The 17,634-nt window shown below is 44.4% G+C and overlaps 1 protein-coding gene across 1 annotated transcript in view; it reads left to right on the top strand.

Moving 5' to 3' along the window:
- The window catches only part of LOC147023578 (uncharacterized), an 84,384-nt gene extending 75,049 nt beyond the window's left edge, over positions 1 to 9,335 (top strand). The window contains exons 4-13 of the mRNA XM_085889089.1: positions 4,888 to 4,924; positions 5,190 to 5,378; positions 5,764 to 5,952; positions 6,159 to 6,338; positions 6,472 to 6,711; positions 7,290 to 7,391; positions 7,534 to 7,731; positions 8,105 to 8,428; positions 8,551 to 8,649; positions 8,750 to 9,335. Coding sequence (XP_085745215.1) covers positions 4,888 to 4,924; positions 5,190 to 5,378; positions 5,764 to 5,952; positions 6,159 to 6,338; positions 6,472 to 6,711; positions 7,290 to 7,391; positions 7,534 to 7,731; positions 8,105 to 8,428; positions 8,551 to 8,649; positions 8,750 to 8,836 — 1,645 coding nt within the window. The 3' untranslated portion in view covers positions 8,837 to 9,335. The remainder of the gene's footprint in view (positions 1 to 4,887; positions 4,925 to 5,189; positions 5,379 to 5,763; positions 5,953 to 6,158; positions 6,339 to 6,471; positions 6,712 to 7,289; positions 7,392 to 7,533; positions 7,732 to 8,104; positions 8,429 to 8,550; positions 8,650 to 8,749) is intronic.
- Positions 9,336 to 17,634: the final 8,299 nt, after the last annotated feature.

The following is a 17,634-nucleotide window of genomic DNA, read 5'->3' on the forward strand; positions in this document are numbered from 1 at the left end:
ACAGGCGAAGCATTCGTTGGTATAACTTATCTATAAGACAACGAAACGTTCTGTGCCCGTTACTAATATGTTATGCATACGACCAACACGTTATGAATACGCCAAAAACTTTTTAAAAACCATCAAAACTTCAGTGTACACTTACGTTTTACATACATTTTTATACGTTGCCATTGCTGGCTAAATCGTCAAGGTGTGACAGCGCCTTAAGCCTGAATCTCACTGGGTTGCGACAGCTCGCGACTAGTTGGAGACAAAAAATTGCGATAAAACAGCGATAATTTTCACTTGGAATCACACTGAATCACCAGCTGTGCTCTGGCAGAACAGGATGGTGGGATTACAGGAGAATGCTGACCAAGCCTGATTGTTCAAAGTGTTCTGTTACTTGTCAACGTTGCACCCACAAACATTGTGTGTGACCCAGTTGTTCATCTGCCTTGATAGGGGCTTGTGGGTGTGACCATATTTTGTGTGTGACCTAATTTATGTAAAAATATAAGTGACGTGATTTCGGAATGATGGGAAAGTGAAAAGTTTGCATTGAAGGCCATTACTCAGAACAGGAGAGAAAGAGGACAGACAATGTTGGTTTTACAATTTGGACTAGGAGTTTTATTTTTTTAGTCATATCTGGATTGAAATATTGTGAATCTATCTACATTACATTGCATGTATAACATGTGGATTTCTATGTATATATTGTTGCTAATTCGCGACCGCCGGCATGCGAACGGCCACGCAACTCGAATCGCAGCACGTCGCCCACCGGACGGACAATTCTGTCGTGACCCTCTCGGACCAACGCTGAGAGCTAGTCACGGGTGGGCCTTTCGACCTCACCACAATCGTGCCAATCAGCCACCCGCGTAGGATAGGGTTGTTCGCCAAACTCGACCAACCTAAGTGCCCACGCGGATGGTAAACCGGGCGATCGTACATCGCCACAGGTCGACTCCGGACACGAGCCGCTTGGGCGGCCCGTTCCGTACTATCGGGATAACCGAGCGGTGTTATCGTCGACCTGGACGGTTCAGATTAATTACCAGGATGTTGCACCCACTATGAACCACTTACGTGAAGCAGGATGGAGAGTCAATAGAGAAAAGACGAAGCGAAACGGGCACAGTTCAACAAGCAAGCATTTTATACCGCGGCACATGGAAAGCACGTATATACAGCCATACAGAATCAAAATGCACATAAAGCAAATGAAATACAACCGACTAACGCGTACACACGGCAACACTTATACAGTTCTACTTCACAGACGGCGCGAACACACATTTACACCAAAGCAAAAGAAAGACGCCACCCTCACAGACAAGGAGGCAGACAGGCCCGTAGGCCAAATGTGCGCGGGACCTGGAGGAGCGGCCAGGTCCGCGAGACAGGGGAGGTCGAACCCGCGTCCTCGTGACGCGTTGGCGGGCAAGCCCAAATGTGGCCGCGCCACTGTGCCCGACTCCGTGCCCCTTGGCGGGTTTCGTTGGCACCACGTTTGGGGTGGGGTGGGAACGGGGCCCCCTTTTGCACTATCTCAGCGCGGGGGAAAGGGGAAATTGTTGATGCCCTGGGGGAGGGAAGTGGCTGGCTGGCTTGGGTCCCGCAATGAGACGAGCGATCCCCCACACCGCAACCTCGTCGCCGACCGCCACCCTTCTTGTATCGGACCCGAGCTCCCTTGCTTGCAGTTCCACCGCGCGCACTCAACTCCGCCAACGCAACGCTCCTTGTCCCCAAGAGCAACCTCTCGACGACACTCTCCAAGCAACTCCAAAACCCAACTCTCGATTCGCCTTGCGCTCGCCTTTTTATAGGCGGCAGGAGCAGCCAATATGCAAATTTTAGGATCAGAACGCGATTGGAGGCGGGGCCATGCCGCCCCCCCCACCCACCGGTCAGCCATTGGTCGGGCAAAAATGGGCGTGAACCTCTCCTGATCCTAAAATTTGCATATACGGACTTCACGTACACACGCTTGGAGGCGGGGCCAAGCCGCCCCGCGCTCGCCAATTGGATGGAGGAGAAGTGGGCGTGAATCGTTTCTGATCCGAATTTTCCCCTCGGAAAGGCCGCCATTCGCGCTCGCGGCTCGGTGCGTTCGGCACCAATCGCCAAACGGGCCCGAGACAGCCCGACGTTCAGTGTTCACAGGTGGTGCGGGAATGGCTGTAGAAGCGATGATGTGGGATGAATTTGTGAAGGTAAAGGCGAAGGTGGTGGAGGGTCTTCTGTGGTGAGGGTTGGCTTTGTGGTTGTTGTCTGCGGGTTGGAGCGTGGTTGTAGTTGGTGACGATGGCTGGCGTGGTGGTTAAGGTGGTTGTTGTATGATGGCGGTTGAAATGCGGTTGGTTCAAAATAACAACAGAAAAGAAAAAATGGCGAACTCAAAGCGTCGCAGCCCGGAAGAATCACATAAATTCCCTCTATACAACGGGTTTGGGCTCACTACACATGTACCTATGAAGATATCTCACCTGAGGGCCCTTTATGGTGTAATGCGAATTTCCACAGCCGTAACACTATTAAATTGAACAGACAATACATTGTGCAAATTTCTGATTAATTTATTTTGAAATAACAGAAAACATATTGAAGCAAAAGACTTTAACAAATGAATTATGACCTCAGTTATGTCTCAATTTCTTCCGAAAATATTCTCTATTGAATCGCAGTTTTATCGCACTCTCAGGGGTCCCAGGACAGATTATCATTTTTTTTCTCCAATCAGTCACAATTTAGTTTCAGAGGTCGCCAATCCCTCACAAAGTTGTCTCACATTTGTCGCACCTTCTGACTCATGGAAACTAAATAGAGAAGGGTTCGAGACCGGTTCGAGACAACCGCGACGACTATTTTGACTATTTTGAGAGAAAATTTGTCGCACTAATTTTTTGAACATGTTCAAAATTCAAGCGACACCAGAGCGACGTCCTGCGACTCGCGCGAGGAAATTGAGAACCACCGCGAACGTTTCCAGACATTTTGGAGAATCCCATTCGCATTTTGGCGCGAGCTGTCGCAGCCCAGTGAGATACAGGCTTTCAGGCTTCAAAACACACAAAGAAGACTGAAAATCATGTTGGCATGCTCAGTTGAGCACAGAACGTCATAAAGGTAAAAAAGGTGTGGCACAGCATGGAACAAGTCCAGTCTCGCACTGAGGTCAGATCGCACGTGGGCAGGCATGACGGAGTCCAATTTATCGACCATGCACGAAGAGGAAAACGCAGAGCTCCGTCACTGTGCACCAAGGCCCATCTCCTCCCAGCCCCCTTTTGTTCCCATCTTTATCCCTTTGGTACACGCCCCACCCTGTGCCCTCACTCAGCGACACCCATCCATCCATCGGGACCATACTCTTGACAGAGCATCCATCCATTGGCATCATACTCTGTACAGATATAATCAGTGCTGCCAAAGCAGTCTCCTGGGCTGGTGGCCACAATCCTGGATGGGTCACCACACTGACACAGGATACTCAAGTGGCTCAATCATCCCAGCAAGCTGGTGCCAAACTCAGAAGAATAACAAGCTGAATCAACCCCACCTGGTATTAATTCAACAGAGAAGTAGGATTTGATCTCAGGACCTGAGGATTCCAAATCTGCGACCTTAACCGTTAAGCCAACACCAGGCATGCTGCACCCCAATGGTGCATATTGGTCATTTGGCCAATATTCAGGAGGAGTCCCTTTCCTGATTCTCTTGAATCAGCCTCAAATGTTCGTGGAAAATGTCCGGGGCTCACCCATCTACCAAAACCTGTGCCACAATAACTGTGCCTTTGAGAGGCCGAATTCCCAATTATAGCACATTTATGACAGATAACAAAGGAAAGAGCATGAGTAAGGGATTGAAGGGAAAGCGGTTTTAGACACACACATTTTCCCTCCCACAGGGAGGGAAGGTGACGGCTTTCTCAAAACGTACGCATCATCCTATATCACAATTAAAGGATTTTCACATTTCCAACCTGGCCGCCATAGCCAGTCGCCGACTCGGCTTCCTTCATCGTGCAAAGACCTTCCTTGGTGCACTTGAACTCCTGACCACAATCAAAACTTTCATCCACAGCCTGATGGAGTACTGCTCTCCCTCTGAGCTGGTGCTCCTGCCTCTCACCTTTCTCAGCTTCATGCTGGAGAAACCAAGGCATTTAGGATCATTGGTATCTCGCGCAATGAGGCTGAATCATTGAGCCTCTCACTCTCTCACCGCAGGCAAGTCGGTGGTCTTTTTGTCCTCTGCAGTCTCCTCTCTGGTCTCGCCCCCCCCACCCCCCTGCTTTGTCCCCATCATACTTCCGCAGGGCTCACAAGGTCCGTCAACAACCTCCTTCTGGTAAAACGACCAAAATCACAGATCACTGCTCACCTTCACTCTTTCATTCCTCCTTTTTTCTGCCCATGGAATAAACTCCCACACTCTGATCAATCCCATTCTTCCATCCAGACCTTCAAAACAGTTGTTCACCACCACTTCTCATCTTCCCCCATCCAAAACCTCGATCTTTTCTTCCACCGTTATTCCACCCCAGACCCACCTCCTTCAAATTCCCTGCTTTCCCTCCTCAAAGTCCCTGTCGTGTCCATCTGGTATGGCCCCATGTCTCCATGTCCCCATGTTTCCAGTAAGCTGGAACTCATTTTGCTGACCTTGCAAGCATGACAGGCCAAGTTAACCCACCTGGTGTTATTTAAACACGTGGTGCTCAAACTCAAGACCCAAAGATGTTAAGCCAGCCACCTTCACCATTCAGCCAAGCGGAAAACTCAATGTTTTATATCCCATAACAATGCAACACTCATGGAACACGCTTTTTGTCTTTTCCAAATTCATAAATTTTTCTCGAACTGACAAACATTCTCTTTGTTTCTGCAGTTTTCAATGTGGAAGGAAATATGGACAGAAAAAAAAGGTAAGGAATGAGTGTCCATTGCTCGAGGAGTTTAAGCAAATGGAAGTCGTTGAGATGCAACAACTGAAGGAAGAGGAGAATCAGAACAGAAGTAAAAAAACATTGTTAGCGAAACAAGATTAACACAACATTAGAGTTTGAATCCACTAATTTCCACAAATAATTATTATCTTTGCTCACATGTGTGCATTATATGATGTTTCGTGGTGTTTCTTCATTATGGTGTTTCTGTCTCTTCATGGGCGCAAATGTTTCTCCCACACAGGTTGAGGCGCTTTCACAACGGTTGAATGTGAAGGATGACCAGTTCAACCAGCTTAACATGGAAAACCAGGCACTTTCGGAAGATCTCCGAAACGTTTCGAGCAAGTTGTCAGAAGTGCAACTTCAGCTCCAGAAACAGCAACAACAGCATGAGTTCAAGCAAGAGAAGGTCTTGAAGAGCTTCCAACAAGTAAGGAACCATGATCAATGATGTGCGAGTATGGATGCCAAGTCGATGAACGCCATGTTCACCTTCATGTGTTCTGATGAGTTTCAACATCATGCAGGGGTCAAGCTGCTCTTAAACATTTACAAATGGAAGAATGTTGATTGGAATTTGTGAAATTCCACGTGAACTTTGCACCTTTAACCAGAGTTGAACTCAGTTTAGACTTGAGAGGGAAACCTCCATCGGGTCTTGATATTTATTGATTACGGATTTGAAGGAGTGCTCAATCGGAAGCTGTGTGGTCTTGAATTTTTTTTAAACCTCTCACTTTATTTATTTTTGGGTATTGCAAAAGAGAAAACTGTAACTTCACTGTTGATGACATTGTTGAGTTTCTACTGGACAGGTCGAGTTGCTTTCACAAAGTTTTGGTGTAAAAGATTATCAACTCATGGAGATTACCGAGAAAAGCAACACACTGAAGGAAGATCGAAAAATCATCCTGAGCAAGTTCTCAGAAGTAGAACTTCAGCTTGAGAAGCAGCGACAACGGCATGAGGAAGAGCAGCAGAAGAATGTTGAGAGCTGCCAACAAGTAAGGAACCGTTTTCATCAATCAGAGGGACGAGAGATGTCAAGGAGTGAACATCATGTCAACCTACACATGTTCTTATTAGTTTATACACCTCGCAGGGGTCATGCTGCTCATGAGACATTTACAAATGGAAGATGTTGATTGGAATTTTGAACAAAAAACAGGAACTGTCCTGTCATTGACACCGTCATGTTTCTGCCACACAGGTTGAGCTGCTTTCTCAGGAGTTGCAAGTGAAGGACAATGAATACAATGAGATGAGTTTGGTACTTAACATCCTTGTGGAGCATGGCACACACTTGGAGAGTAAATGTTCCGCAGCAGAACAGCAGCTGCAGGAACAGCGAGAAAAGCAGGAACAACAGAATGTTGAACACCTAAACCAAGTAAGCAACCGTTATCTAACAATGTGGGACTTGCTCGATACTGTCAACCCTTTGAACACAAAATAACACAAACTTAAGAGTTGAAGATAATGTTTCACTTGGTACGTGCTGATATGTATTAAATCACTTGCAGGTAACGCTGCTGAAGAAGGACTTGCAGGACAAGGAGAAGTGCTGGGAAGCAATGGTCGAGAAAAATAACAATTGCATCAAAGCAATATACGAACTGCACAGAAGGTTGCAGCAATTGGAGCAGGAACAACAGCAACCCCAGCACGAGCCACATTCTCAGCTTCCTTCAACTCACGAGAAGAAACAGAAGGAACAGTTTTACCAAGAAAACCAGCGTTGGTGTCACCGACAGCAAAACAAGGTACAGCAGAACAATCACAAGAACCCAACAGAATTGCTCCTCTTCCCAAAGTTGTTAAAAACAACCTCTCCAGTCAGAGCCATCAAACACTTGAAAACAACTCTGAACTGAACTTTCGAATTATTTTCCAATCTGGTTTTCCTTTGGAACACGATATTTTCTCATGAAGAACCTGTCCTTAGGTATGGCTTAATTCCCTCGAACATGGAGCATTTTAATATCGACTTACACCAGGAGGCTCGACACGATAAACATTTACGTGAAGAGAATTGGTGTGCACCCACACCCTGAACCCCGGGGACTATTAATTTTATTTATCCACTAATTATTGTACGTGAGCATCCCAAGTACAACCAAAAGCTTTCAATTCATTCTGGCACGGATCATGAGACAATAGACATCAAACAAACACCCAAACAGACAAACACAAGCACACGAACAATCACTTCTCAAATGATCAATTGTATGATTCCTATTGTTATAATTTTTAGACCTGGTGCGGAGCCCATTTCACAGTAATTATCAGTCTCATGTTTCTTTGCTGCTGTTTTATCTAAAGGATTATTTGTGTTAAACAGGGTCCTCGAGTTATTTATCACGTGACAAGTGATTTCGAACTCAAAACTTCCACCAATGCCTGGAGACCCGCCAAGAAGACAGACCTGACAGGTCGTGATCAAGTGAGTTTGGCGTGTTCTAGTTGAAAGGATGGTAATTTGTGTTGATTTAATGTTAAAATATACTTTTGTTTCTTCACTCATTTATTATTTTACTCCTCACTGATGACGCTTCCTTGTTTTTTCTCCCATTTCCTTCCCCAAGGATGTAGTTCGACAATTTCGATCCTTGTTAAATAAAATAACACCAGAAAATTTTGACCGGCTCATAGACAAGATGGAGCTTATAAACATCGCGAAAGAAGACCATCTAAAGGACGTGGTGCAGCTTGTCCTGGATAAAGCAATATTGGAATCAAAATTTTCTGAGGTGTACGCAAACATGTGTCACCACCTTGCAAAGGTAAGTAACATCAACACCAACCACAACTTTTCAGGGGAAAAACACGACCAACAGACATCCTTTTCTGCAACATCTGAAAACATCACAATATCTGCTCTCCACTAATCCCCCCCCCACCCCAACTCCCATAATCACAGACTGACACATACTGCCCCAACACTTTCATTTCCTTGGTGATATTTCCTCCCAACTTGTTTACCCTCTCTCACCACTTAATTCGAAGCCTCACCACACTCCTTCCCTTCTTTTATACACTTTTAATTTTCTCAATTTATCTCCCTTCCCTCGACCCCTCTTTATAAAGTATTCAATAAATAAATACTCCTTTTCTTTAATAATATCCAGTTATCCACCATTCTTTACTTTTTCACAGATCAAAGTGAAGAAAACAGGCAGAACAGATAACATCCTCACCTTCCGCACACTCCTCATTCAAAGCTGTCAGAATGAGATGAAAAAGGGGATTGATGGGACCTCCAGGTTGGAGGATGACGAGTCCAAAGATAAAGCTCGACGGCGTGCTGTGGGTAACGTCGTCTTCATCGGGGAACTTTTCAATGCAAAAGTATTGGATGAATCCCTGATCTCCACTGCAATTAAGGAATTGCTCGATGATGCGAGTGAGCTGTCACTTGAGTGCTTCTGTCGTCTCCTTGTTGTCACTGGAAAGATCCTCGACTCCACACAAGTCACAAAGGTGAGGAAACTTCAATTTTGAGTTTTCATAAACACGTTTACTTTTATACTGCAGAATATTAATCATCCTTCTTACACATCTTCGTTTTACTGACTGAGCACCATATTTTTGTATCTTCACAGATGAATGGGTATTTCACCTCTTTGGACGAGGTAATGAAGGAGCGCAAAATTTCATCACGGATTCGCTTCATGGTGCAGGATCTGATTGATCTTCGCATGGTAAGTCATTCCTATCTTCCTCCGGTGTGCCAATTCTTCATTAATACCTGCTTCGAACCATCGCCACCTGTAATCGCATGGATACTCTTCCCTTTCTTAGAAAAACTGGATTCCACGGCAGAAGGTCGAGCGACCTCAGCAACTTCAGAATGTCCGTGAGGAAGCTTCTGTCGAGCAGCACCCATGAACATCACGTCACATCTCAAGTTACCATCTGCTGCTGTTTTATTTCAGGATTCACAAGATTATTTTGAATGATTATTCTCCAAAATATTCCCCTTTGCAAACGATGCATGTGGATCATCAATCCATTATCATATCATGGATTTTACAAATTTGTTCGCAACATCATCACGAATTACATTTATTATTGATCATCTTACTTCCTCATGGAACATATCAGCCACATTTACATCCTGGAATTGTCCAAATTTTACACCAACATCATCACTTCCATCAAAGTAATATGGACCTGCATTTATCACAATAAACTTTGTTACTTGCTTGTCATGAAAAGACTTTGTTTTGTCGAAATGCCCTGGGATACCCGATTGTTTGACCAATCGATGCAATACTGTGAACCTCAATCTTACAACATCTCACTTGAGGGAGGCATACTCCGTATTCACTTGTTTCTTGTTCTGGCCATAATACAGTGGGGTTCATATGCCCCCGACCTCCTCAAGTGAGATGGTATGGCCTCAAAGAAGGCATCTCTGATGAAATCGTGTGTGTGTGTGTGTGTGTGTGTGTGTGTGTGTGTGTGTGTGTGTGTGTGTGTGTGTGTGTGTGTGTGTGTGTGTGTGTGTGTGTGTGTGTGTTCGGTCATTCAGCAAAACATATTCTCCTGGTCAACCCCACCTCGTCCCCACACCTTTCCTTCGCACCTCCCCCCCCCCCCCGCCCCTGTCTGTCTGTCTGTGTGTATCTCTCTCTCTCTCTCTCTCTCTCTCTCTCTCTCTCTCTCTCTCTCTCTCTCTCTCTCTCTCTCTCTCTCTCTCTCTCTAAATCACAGCAGAACTCTTCAATTTTCTTTTCCTCGAACATGTCTTTGCCTGAAAAATTGTTGAATAATTCCAAGAACTCTTCTTGAACCACTTCCCGAGATAGATCACCATCACAAATAAATGGGTTTCAGGTTAATTCCTCATTCTCACTCTCCAAATGTGGAAGATATTGTGAAACTTCTTGATGAAAACCGGTCACGTGTTCTTTGATCTCCTGTTGTACACCAATAAGTAACCCATTGTTGGTGATAACCACCTTGAAATTCTGCAACATCACAAAATTCCTCTTTCAAATTCAGGAACACCACAAAATTCCTCTTTCAAATTCAGGATCATTACAAAATTCCTCTTTCAAATTCAGGATCATCACAAAATTCCTCTTTCAAATTCAGGAACATCACAAAAATACTCTTTCAAATTCAGGAACATCACAAAATTGCTCTTTCAAATTCAGGAACATCAAAAATTCCACTTTCAAATTCAGGAACATCACAAAATTGCTCTTTCAAATTCGGGAACATCACAAAATTCCTCTTTCAAATTCAGGGTCATCACAAAATTCCTCTTTGAAATTCAGGAACATCACAAAATTACTCTTTCAAATTCAGGAACATCAAAAAATTCCACTTCAAATTCAGGAACATCACAAAATTCCACTTTCAAATTTGCGAAAATCACAAAATTCCTCTTACAAATTCAAGAACATCACAAAATTCCACTTTCAAATTCTGGAACATCACAAAATTCCTCTTTTAAATTCAGGAACATCACAAGATTCCACTTTCAAATTCAGGAACATCACAAGATTCCACTTTCAAATTCAGGAACATCACAATATTCCACTTTCAAATTCAGGAACATCACAATATTCCACTTTCAAATTCAGGAACATCACAAAATTCCACTTTCAAATTTGGGAACATCACAAGATTCCACTTTCAAATTCAGGAACATCACAAAATTCCACTTTCAAATTTGGGAACATCACAAGATTCCACTTTTAAATTTAAGAACATCACAAAATTCCACTTTCAAATTCAAGAGCATCACTAAATTCCTCTTTCAAATTCGGGAACATCACAAGATTCCACTTTTAAATTCAGGAACATCACAAGATTCCACTTTCAAATTCAGGAACATCACAAGATTCCACTTTCAAATTCAGGAACATCACAAGATTCCACTTTTAAATTTAAGAACATCACAAAATTCCACTTTCAAATTCAAGAGCATCACTAAATTCCTCTTTCATATTCAGGAACATTACAAAATTCCCATGCTCCATGCAATTTGGTGATGAAAGCTCAGATATCATGTTTGTGAGTACTCAAGTTTCAATCTATCCCTTCCATCTCCACATTGAGTTAATTCAACACCTGATGCAGGAGGAGGACATTGGGACCAGTTGTACTTCAAAATACTCAGAATCAAATGTTGTGAGCAAATTAAGTTTCCCCTGTATTTCGAGGAAAGTTTTTACGTCGTTGGGAAGGGTGAAGAAACGTGTGAGAAACTTTCCCACAGACAGCCAGCTTACTGATATGTACAAGAGCAATGTTTTATGCGAGGAGTCCGTGTCAGCACAGAGCTGTTGGAAAAGTTGTGTTTTCAGTGCCAATCCTTTCACATAGTCAACAGTTTTGAGGATTTTCTTGAACAGCATATTCAAGTCGAGAGGCTGTGATTCGGATGCTGCTACTTCACGATGAATGTAACAGAGAACACCACGTGGTGTTTGGTGCTCTTACTCTGATACAGGTTTGGAACCCAGATCTTGAGCCAAGTATGGCTGGAGCTCCATCAGTTGTGACACCAACAAGATTATTCCAACTCAAGTCCCACGACTTTCACAATAGGCGGATGCAACATCCATCACATCGTCATCTGTGGTCGACATTTCGAAATCCTCACACAAGAGGAATTCCTCCTTCGTGTTGCCATTGAAAATGTATTTGCAGTAAACCAGGATGGTTCACATTCGGAATTTCTGCCGTCAAGGCGATGAAAACCTTGGTATCAAGGACAACGCACTCTACGACGATGACTTTTGCAGAGGATGATTGGGATGGAGCAACACTCCTCGGGACATGGGTCGCTCACCGTCTCAGGTCGTGTTCAGCCACCCAACACGGACTGTGGTCCCAGGAAGCTGGCCACGTACGACTGTGACATGGAAGCTGCCACATTGTACACAAAAACCAGCTCGTATTTAGGACAAGACTTCAAAGGCATTGAAATCACTCCGGATCGACTTGGATGTGTATATCCAGCATCAGGATACTAAACTGTGGAACAAGACCGCAATTATCGTCCGGATCGAAAGACGTCGTGACCACGACAAACTTTCGTCAGGATGGGTCGACTGGAGAAACGGCGGTGATCCCTGTCCATATTATCAGCGCTTTGTGCCTGAGCTGTCATCCACCGGTGACAGAGCCACCCACCGGTGACAAGGACATGCCCCACACCCCCCAAAGATGGTGCCCGCTGGACATTTTGCTCGCAATGAGCAGCCACACCCTTGTTGGAGCACACCTGTACGTCGTGCACCGCGTCACTACAATGACTCCTGCACCAGAACTCTTGTCCCAGTTCAAATTATTCTTGTTTAGCATTTGCATGATATATGTATACAATATACATGTATGCACAAACTCGTCATCGCTCTTCGACAAAGTGTTACAGGACACGAACACAATCCATTGCATCCTGCAACTTTAAAAACGGAAGGGAAATGGTGTGAAGACCAGTGCTTCCACTCAGGCAGAAGTGAATTTCCCAAGAACTTGAACTAAATTTCCCGAGAAGTTCGATATTTTAATATTTTATTTCCCTGAATAGAAATGAAATGTTATACATGAAATCGCGTGATAACTTGATAATACTTCGCCTCAGTAAGGTTTGCCTCTACCTCACTCACAAAAAAGGCGGGAAATACAAATGTCCGCTTCCTGCGCACACTGAAGGGGAACGGTCTCGGCTATTGAGCTGACCTAAATTCTGAAATACATTGACAGTGGCTTATTTTCCATTACTAAAATTGAGTAAAATGTTCCATTTGGTACGAAACTTGAGTCGAAGGTAAACGAAGAGCAGTATGGGCCGTGCATAAAATTTGGAAGTATGGTTCCACGTCCGCGAAGCCGAGATCGTTCCCGTTTCACAATTTCGTCAAGTGGATTATTGCGAAAAATAAAAATTAGCAAATATCAAAAACAGGTACATGGCCTCTTTGGCAATAACTGTGAACTTTATAATAACTGTGAAAAATAACTGTGAAAAATAACTGTGAAACTGCAGTTTGCGGCGTTTCCGACAGTTTGAAAACAGAAGAAATAAGAAAAAACTGAGTATGGTACATGAGTTATGCTTTGAACCAGCAATATTCATATGTAGCTAACGTATCCAACACGAATAATTACTCAGGGTTCGCTCTGTCAATGTCGAGACCTTGGATCTTCAGAGATCTTTCTCTGAAGAGGAACTCTTCTCGAAGCGCTCATGCCTCATCATTATTTGCATTGGCCTTCATTTTTTTGTGCAGACGAAGCATAACATTTGTGGGCTGCAGAGCGGCCACGTACGTACGGTTTGGTGGCAAATTTGCTTTTTCAGTTTCAAGTCTGGTTGTCATCAAGGCAATCAGGCTTTCTTCTTTCAGAGCGGTACGGTGATCAGTCTTTATCAGCTTCAGCTGACTAAAAACTCTTTCCACGCTTGTGTTCGAGTGAGGCAGAGACAGCAACTCTCCGACCACGATCGACAACTTCGGGTATTTTGCGTTTCTGGTGACGGTTTGTACTTTTTAACTTGGTTCCAGAATTCGAGGTCACCCATAGTGTCAGAGAGCCCGTTTTCTGTCACTTGCGATCGCCATTCAGGGTCAGCTTCCTCTAGTTTTACAATGTTCTTCAACCACGGCAGCTTCTGATACAAACCAGCGAGTAATGGAAACTGACAAGTTGTAAGCAATGGATGGGGATATAACGTCCATAAATCCATACTGACCAACATCAGTAAATCGTTTCTGTATCTGGGTCGCCAGTTTTATCAAGTAGCTTTGACAAGTTAGGTAAAATTGTTGAACATCAGGATGCTGCTCGCCGATATCTGAGGTGATGGAAGCGATCGTTATTGTAGCTCTCACACCCATATCCACCTTGGTCAGTGAAACACGATTTCTCTCGTCATTCAAGTCCATCATTAGCGGTTCGTTCTGTCGAACGTAATGGATGTTCATGAAGTCGCCACATACGTTTCGGAGAAGACTTTTCACTACTTGTTCCAATTTGTGCAGTGCAGGTGTCTCACTCTGGAACAATAGGCTGAAAGACACGAGCCTCTGCAGATTACGAGACAGGAATTCAAAATATGCTCTTGTGAATTGGTTGCGGAAGTGGTCAGTATGGCGTCGTTAGTACGAGTTTGGTCTTCGAATACCTGCAGCTCAAAATAGCGCGTTAGTGTATCGCATTGTTCGAGGAGCCTGTCAACACAAGCCTGCATGGATAACCATCTTGTCACATCCGGTCGAATGATCCTGTGCTTTTCAGATTCGAAGTACTCCTGGAATTGCGCCAAGTGTCCTTGTCTTTTTGACGACATTGAGAAATGTGCGAAAACATTTCTGCATAGGTCTTCAACCGACTTTGGTAGCTCGGAAGCTGCATGCGACGCACACAAATGAATTGTATGGCAAAAACACTTCACCTGAACCACCCATGGGTGATTCTGAGCAATCAGCTGCGACAGGGATTGTTTCACCCTGAACATTACATTACAGGTGTCTGCACAAAATCCTCCCATGTTTTCGAAAGGAATGTGCCTAACCCAAAGACATTGTGCAAGAGCATTTTAAATTGTCTGAGATTTTCCATCTGGAATGTTCTTGAGGTCCAGCAACACTTGTTTCATTTTGTATTCATCGATATCGAAGTAAATTGACAAATTTGCGAGCTGCGTGGTCATCGCTCGTTCCGTTGTTTCGTCCAGTATAGGGGAGAATTTGTGGCTTCGAAGATTCTCGACACCGTCATCCGTAATGGTAAGTCCAAGCACTTGACGTATCACATTAGTGCACTTCTTTTTTGTCGATGTGACTTTTTTCAATGCTGCGTCACTTGGGAAAAGGTCTTTCATGAGGTTAATCAATGGCTCACACAAAGAGATGGGCAAATTGTTCTGTGCAATAAACGCTGACGTTTTAATTTCCATGGCTGCAGCCTTTCTGTCAAGGCCAATGAAAGCGTCATGTACAGTCGGCTGAGACTTCTGGAGATCAGCTTCCATTTCCGCGGCTTCAACGTGGTGCTTGCTTGAAAGGTGGCGCATGAGTGCGGTTTTATGACACCTGACACCTGTTCTGCAAATTTTACAGAACGGTTCGTACGAACCATCTTCTGTCAATCTTTTTCATCAGCCATGGTTTAATTCCAGCACTTTCAGCCAAGCATCTGCAAATTTCTGTGGTACTGCTTTTTCGCTGGAGATACTTTTTCAAAAGATGCCGGAACCAGATGCACCCTTTTATCCGACATTATTCAATTCCCAACTGCTCGATCTGGAAATTAAATGAAAAGCAAAAACTAGGACACGAAACACACTTTGAAATGAACGGGTTCGGCCAGTGTCGCCATAGATCAGGTCGGTTCGGGCAGGGCAAGGCAAGTGACAAAAGGACTTCAACGTAGACCCATGATTTGACCTCATTTCAAACATTCTGCTCTCGGAGAAGCAATAGAAACATCAATCAGCACAAACAACACTGGAAAATCATTTCTGACAAAAGCTGATCATTTTCATCATTTTTAATCTGACGGTGCTGTGCTACAGGTTCTCAACAAAACAAGTGTTTTCGTTGTCGTTTCGTTGAGGAACGGACTGGTGAACCCTTGACTTGATTTGAACCATGTCACTTGTCAAGTCATTCATCTAAGCTACTAAAGTCATAACAGACTCACATAAGGTTCTGAAAAAAATTACAAGAAGACCAAAAAATTGCCGACGAAAGGATAAACTGACCTTTCACGTGTTCAAATAGACCGCCCACTTGAAACGGCTGAGTGCTGAAACAGGATGAGAGAAAAAGGACGTGCACTTCCGGCTTCCGGGAAAGGTCGACTCCTCCACGTGGAAGTGGAGCACGCAAAACGTGACTCCACCCTCATTGGCCGAAGCGGCAAACGGCCAACGGCAAACGGCCAACGGCAAACGGCCAACGGCCAACGGCAAACGGCAAACGGCAAACGGCAAACGGCCAACGGCCAGCGGCCAACGGCCAACGGCAAACGGCAAACGGCAAACGGCCAACGGCAAACGGCAAACGGCAAACGGCAAACGGCAAACGGCAAACGGCAAACGGCCAACGCGCATATTGCTATCTTTTTTAATTCAGTTGGTTAATTCCATTATTTTCTCTCACAAATAATCCTAATTCATCGAAATTTTATCAATTTATAGATAATTTGAAAATTTCCCAATAATTTCCCGAACTTGTTGCCCTTCCCTAAAAATTTCCCGGGAGTGGTGAAATTTCCCTAAAAGTGGAAACCCTGGTGAAAACGGTGATTTCGGGTGATCTTCCGGGTGAGGGTGAGTACCGGACGTGACGTCATGTACCGTGACGTCATGTACCGTGACGTCATGTACCGTGACGTCATGTACCGTGACACGCACCAGGTGTATGTATCGTGACGTCATGCACTGTGACACGTTCCAGGTGTATGTATCATGACGTCATGTACCGTGACACGTACCAGGTGTATGTATCGTGACGTCATGTTCTGTGACACGTTCCAGGTGTATGTATCGTGATGTCATGTATCGTGACACGTACCAGGTGTATTATCGTGACACGTACCAGGTGTATGTATCGTGACATCATGTATCGTGACACGTACCAGGTCTATGTATCGTGATGTCATGTGCCGTGACACGTACCAGGTGTATGTATCGTGATGTCATGTGCCGTGACACGTACCAGGTGCATGCATCGTGACACGTACCAGGTGTATGTATCGTGATGTCATGTACCGTGGCACGTACCAGGTGTATGTATCGTGACACGTACCAGGTGTATGTACCGTGACACGTACCAGGTGTATGTATCGTGGCACGTACCAGGTGTATGTATCCTGATATCATGTACCGTGACACATACCAGGTGTATGTATCGTGACATGTACCAGGTGTATGTATCGTGACACGTACCAGGTGTATGTATCGTGACATCAATCTTGCTATCCCTCTGCCTGTTGTTGATGTCTTGGCAATAAACCTGAATCGTTCCTGATCCCACGACTGGACAACAAAACACCAAGCGGCTTATAAAGCGGTTGTGACGAAACGTTTCGCTTCGCAAGCTGCTTGCTAACGGAACACCCCGCCGGTTTTCCCCCACCTGTGTCGTCAAGACAACCAAATGAGACGACAGTTGTTTTGAAGGAGAATAAACCCCGTTACACGTTCCTCATGAGAAAGCGATGTCACGTGTTCCTTCACATGAAATTTTTAAATTTTTTATTATTATAATTAATCTTGAAGTTTTTCCGTTCACATCCGAAATTGTGACATTTAATCTGCCGATGCGTAATGACGTCATTCCGTTACTCCGCCATCCTTCAATGAACCTGCAAGAATGCAGGAAAGTGAATCCATTATCGATTCGACCTCACGGGGTCTGTACTCCGAGAAATCCACACAGAAATTGAAACAAAGTCACTGAATGTAAACTTTATTTTTCACGGAAATCCACCATGACAAAGGGGCGTGGCCTAATCAACGTGACCCCACAGAAACCTCCTCTGGTTCGCCGGTCCTTATATGGTGATCTAAGTTCGGCTGGTAATAAAATCATCACGTGGTTATCACCGAAACAGATTAATCATCGCAAATAAATAATATACAGATCGGATGAAACAATAATTATACACGAGGCAATGTTGGGGGCGTGGCCACATTCCGTGAGTCATGTGTGACG

Source organism: Eptatretus burgeri, chromosome 7 (assembly GCF_056783735.1).
Source record: "Eptatretus burgeri isolate ZD-2024b chromosome 7, Ebu_testis_v1, whole genome shotgun sequence".
In the NCBI taxonomy this organism is placed as follows: domain Eukaryota; kingdom Metazoa; phylum Chordata; class Myxini; order Myxiniformes; family Myxinidae; genus Eptatretus; species Eptatretus burgeri.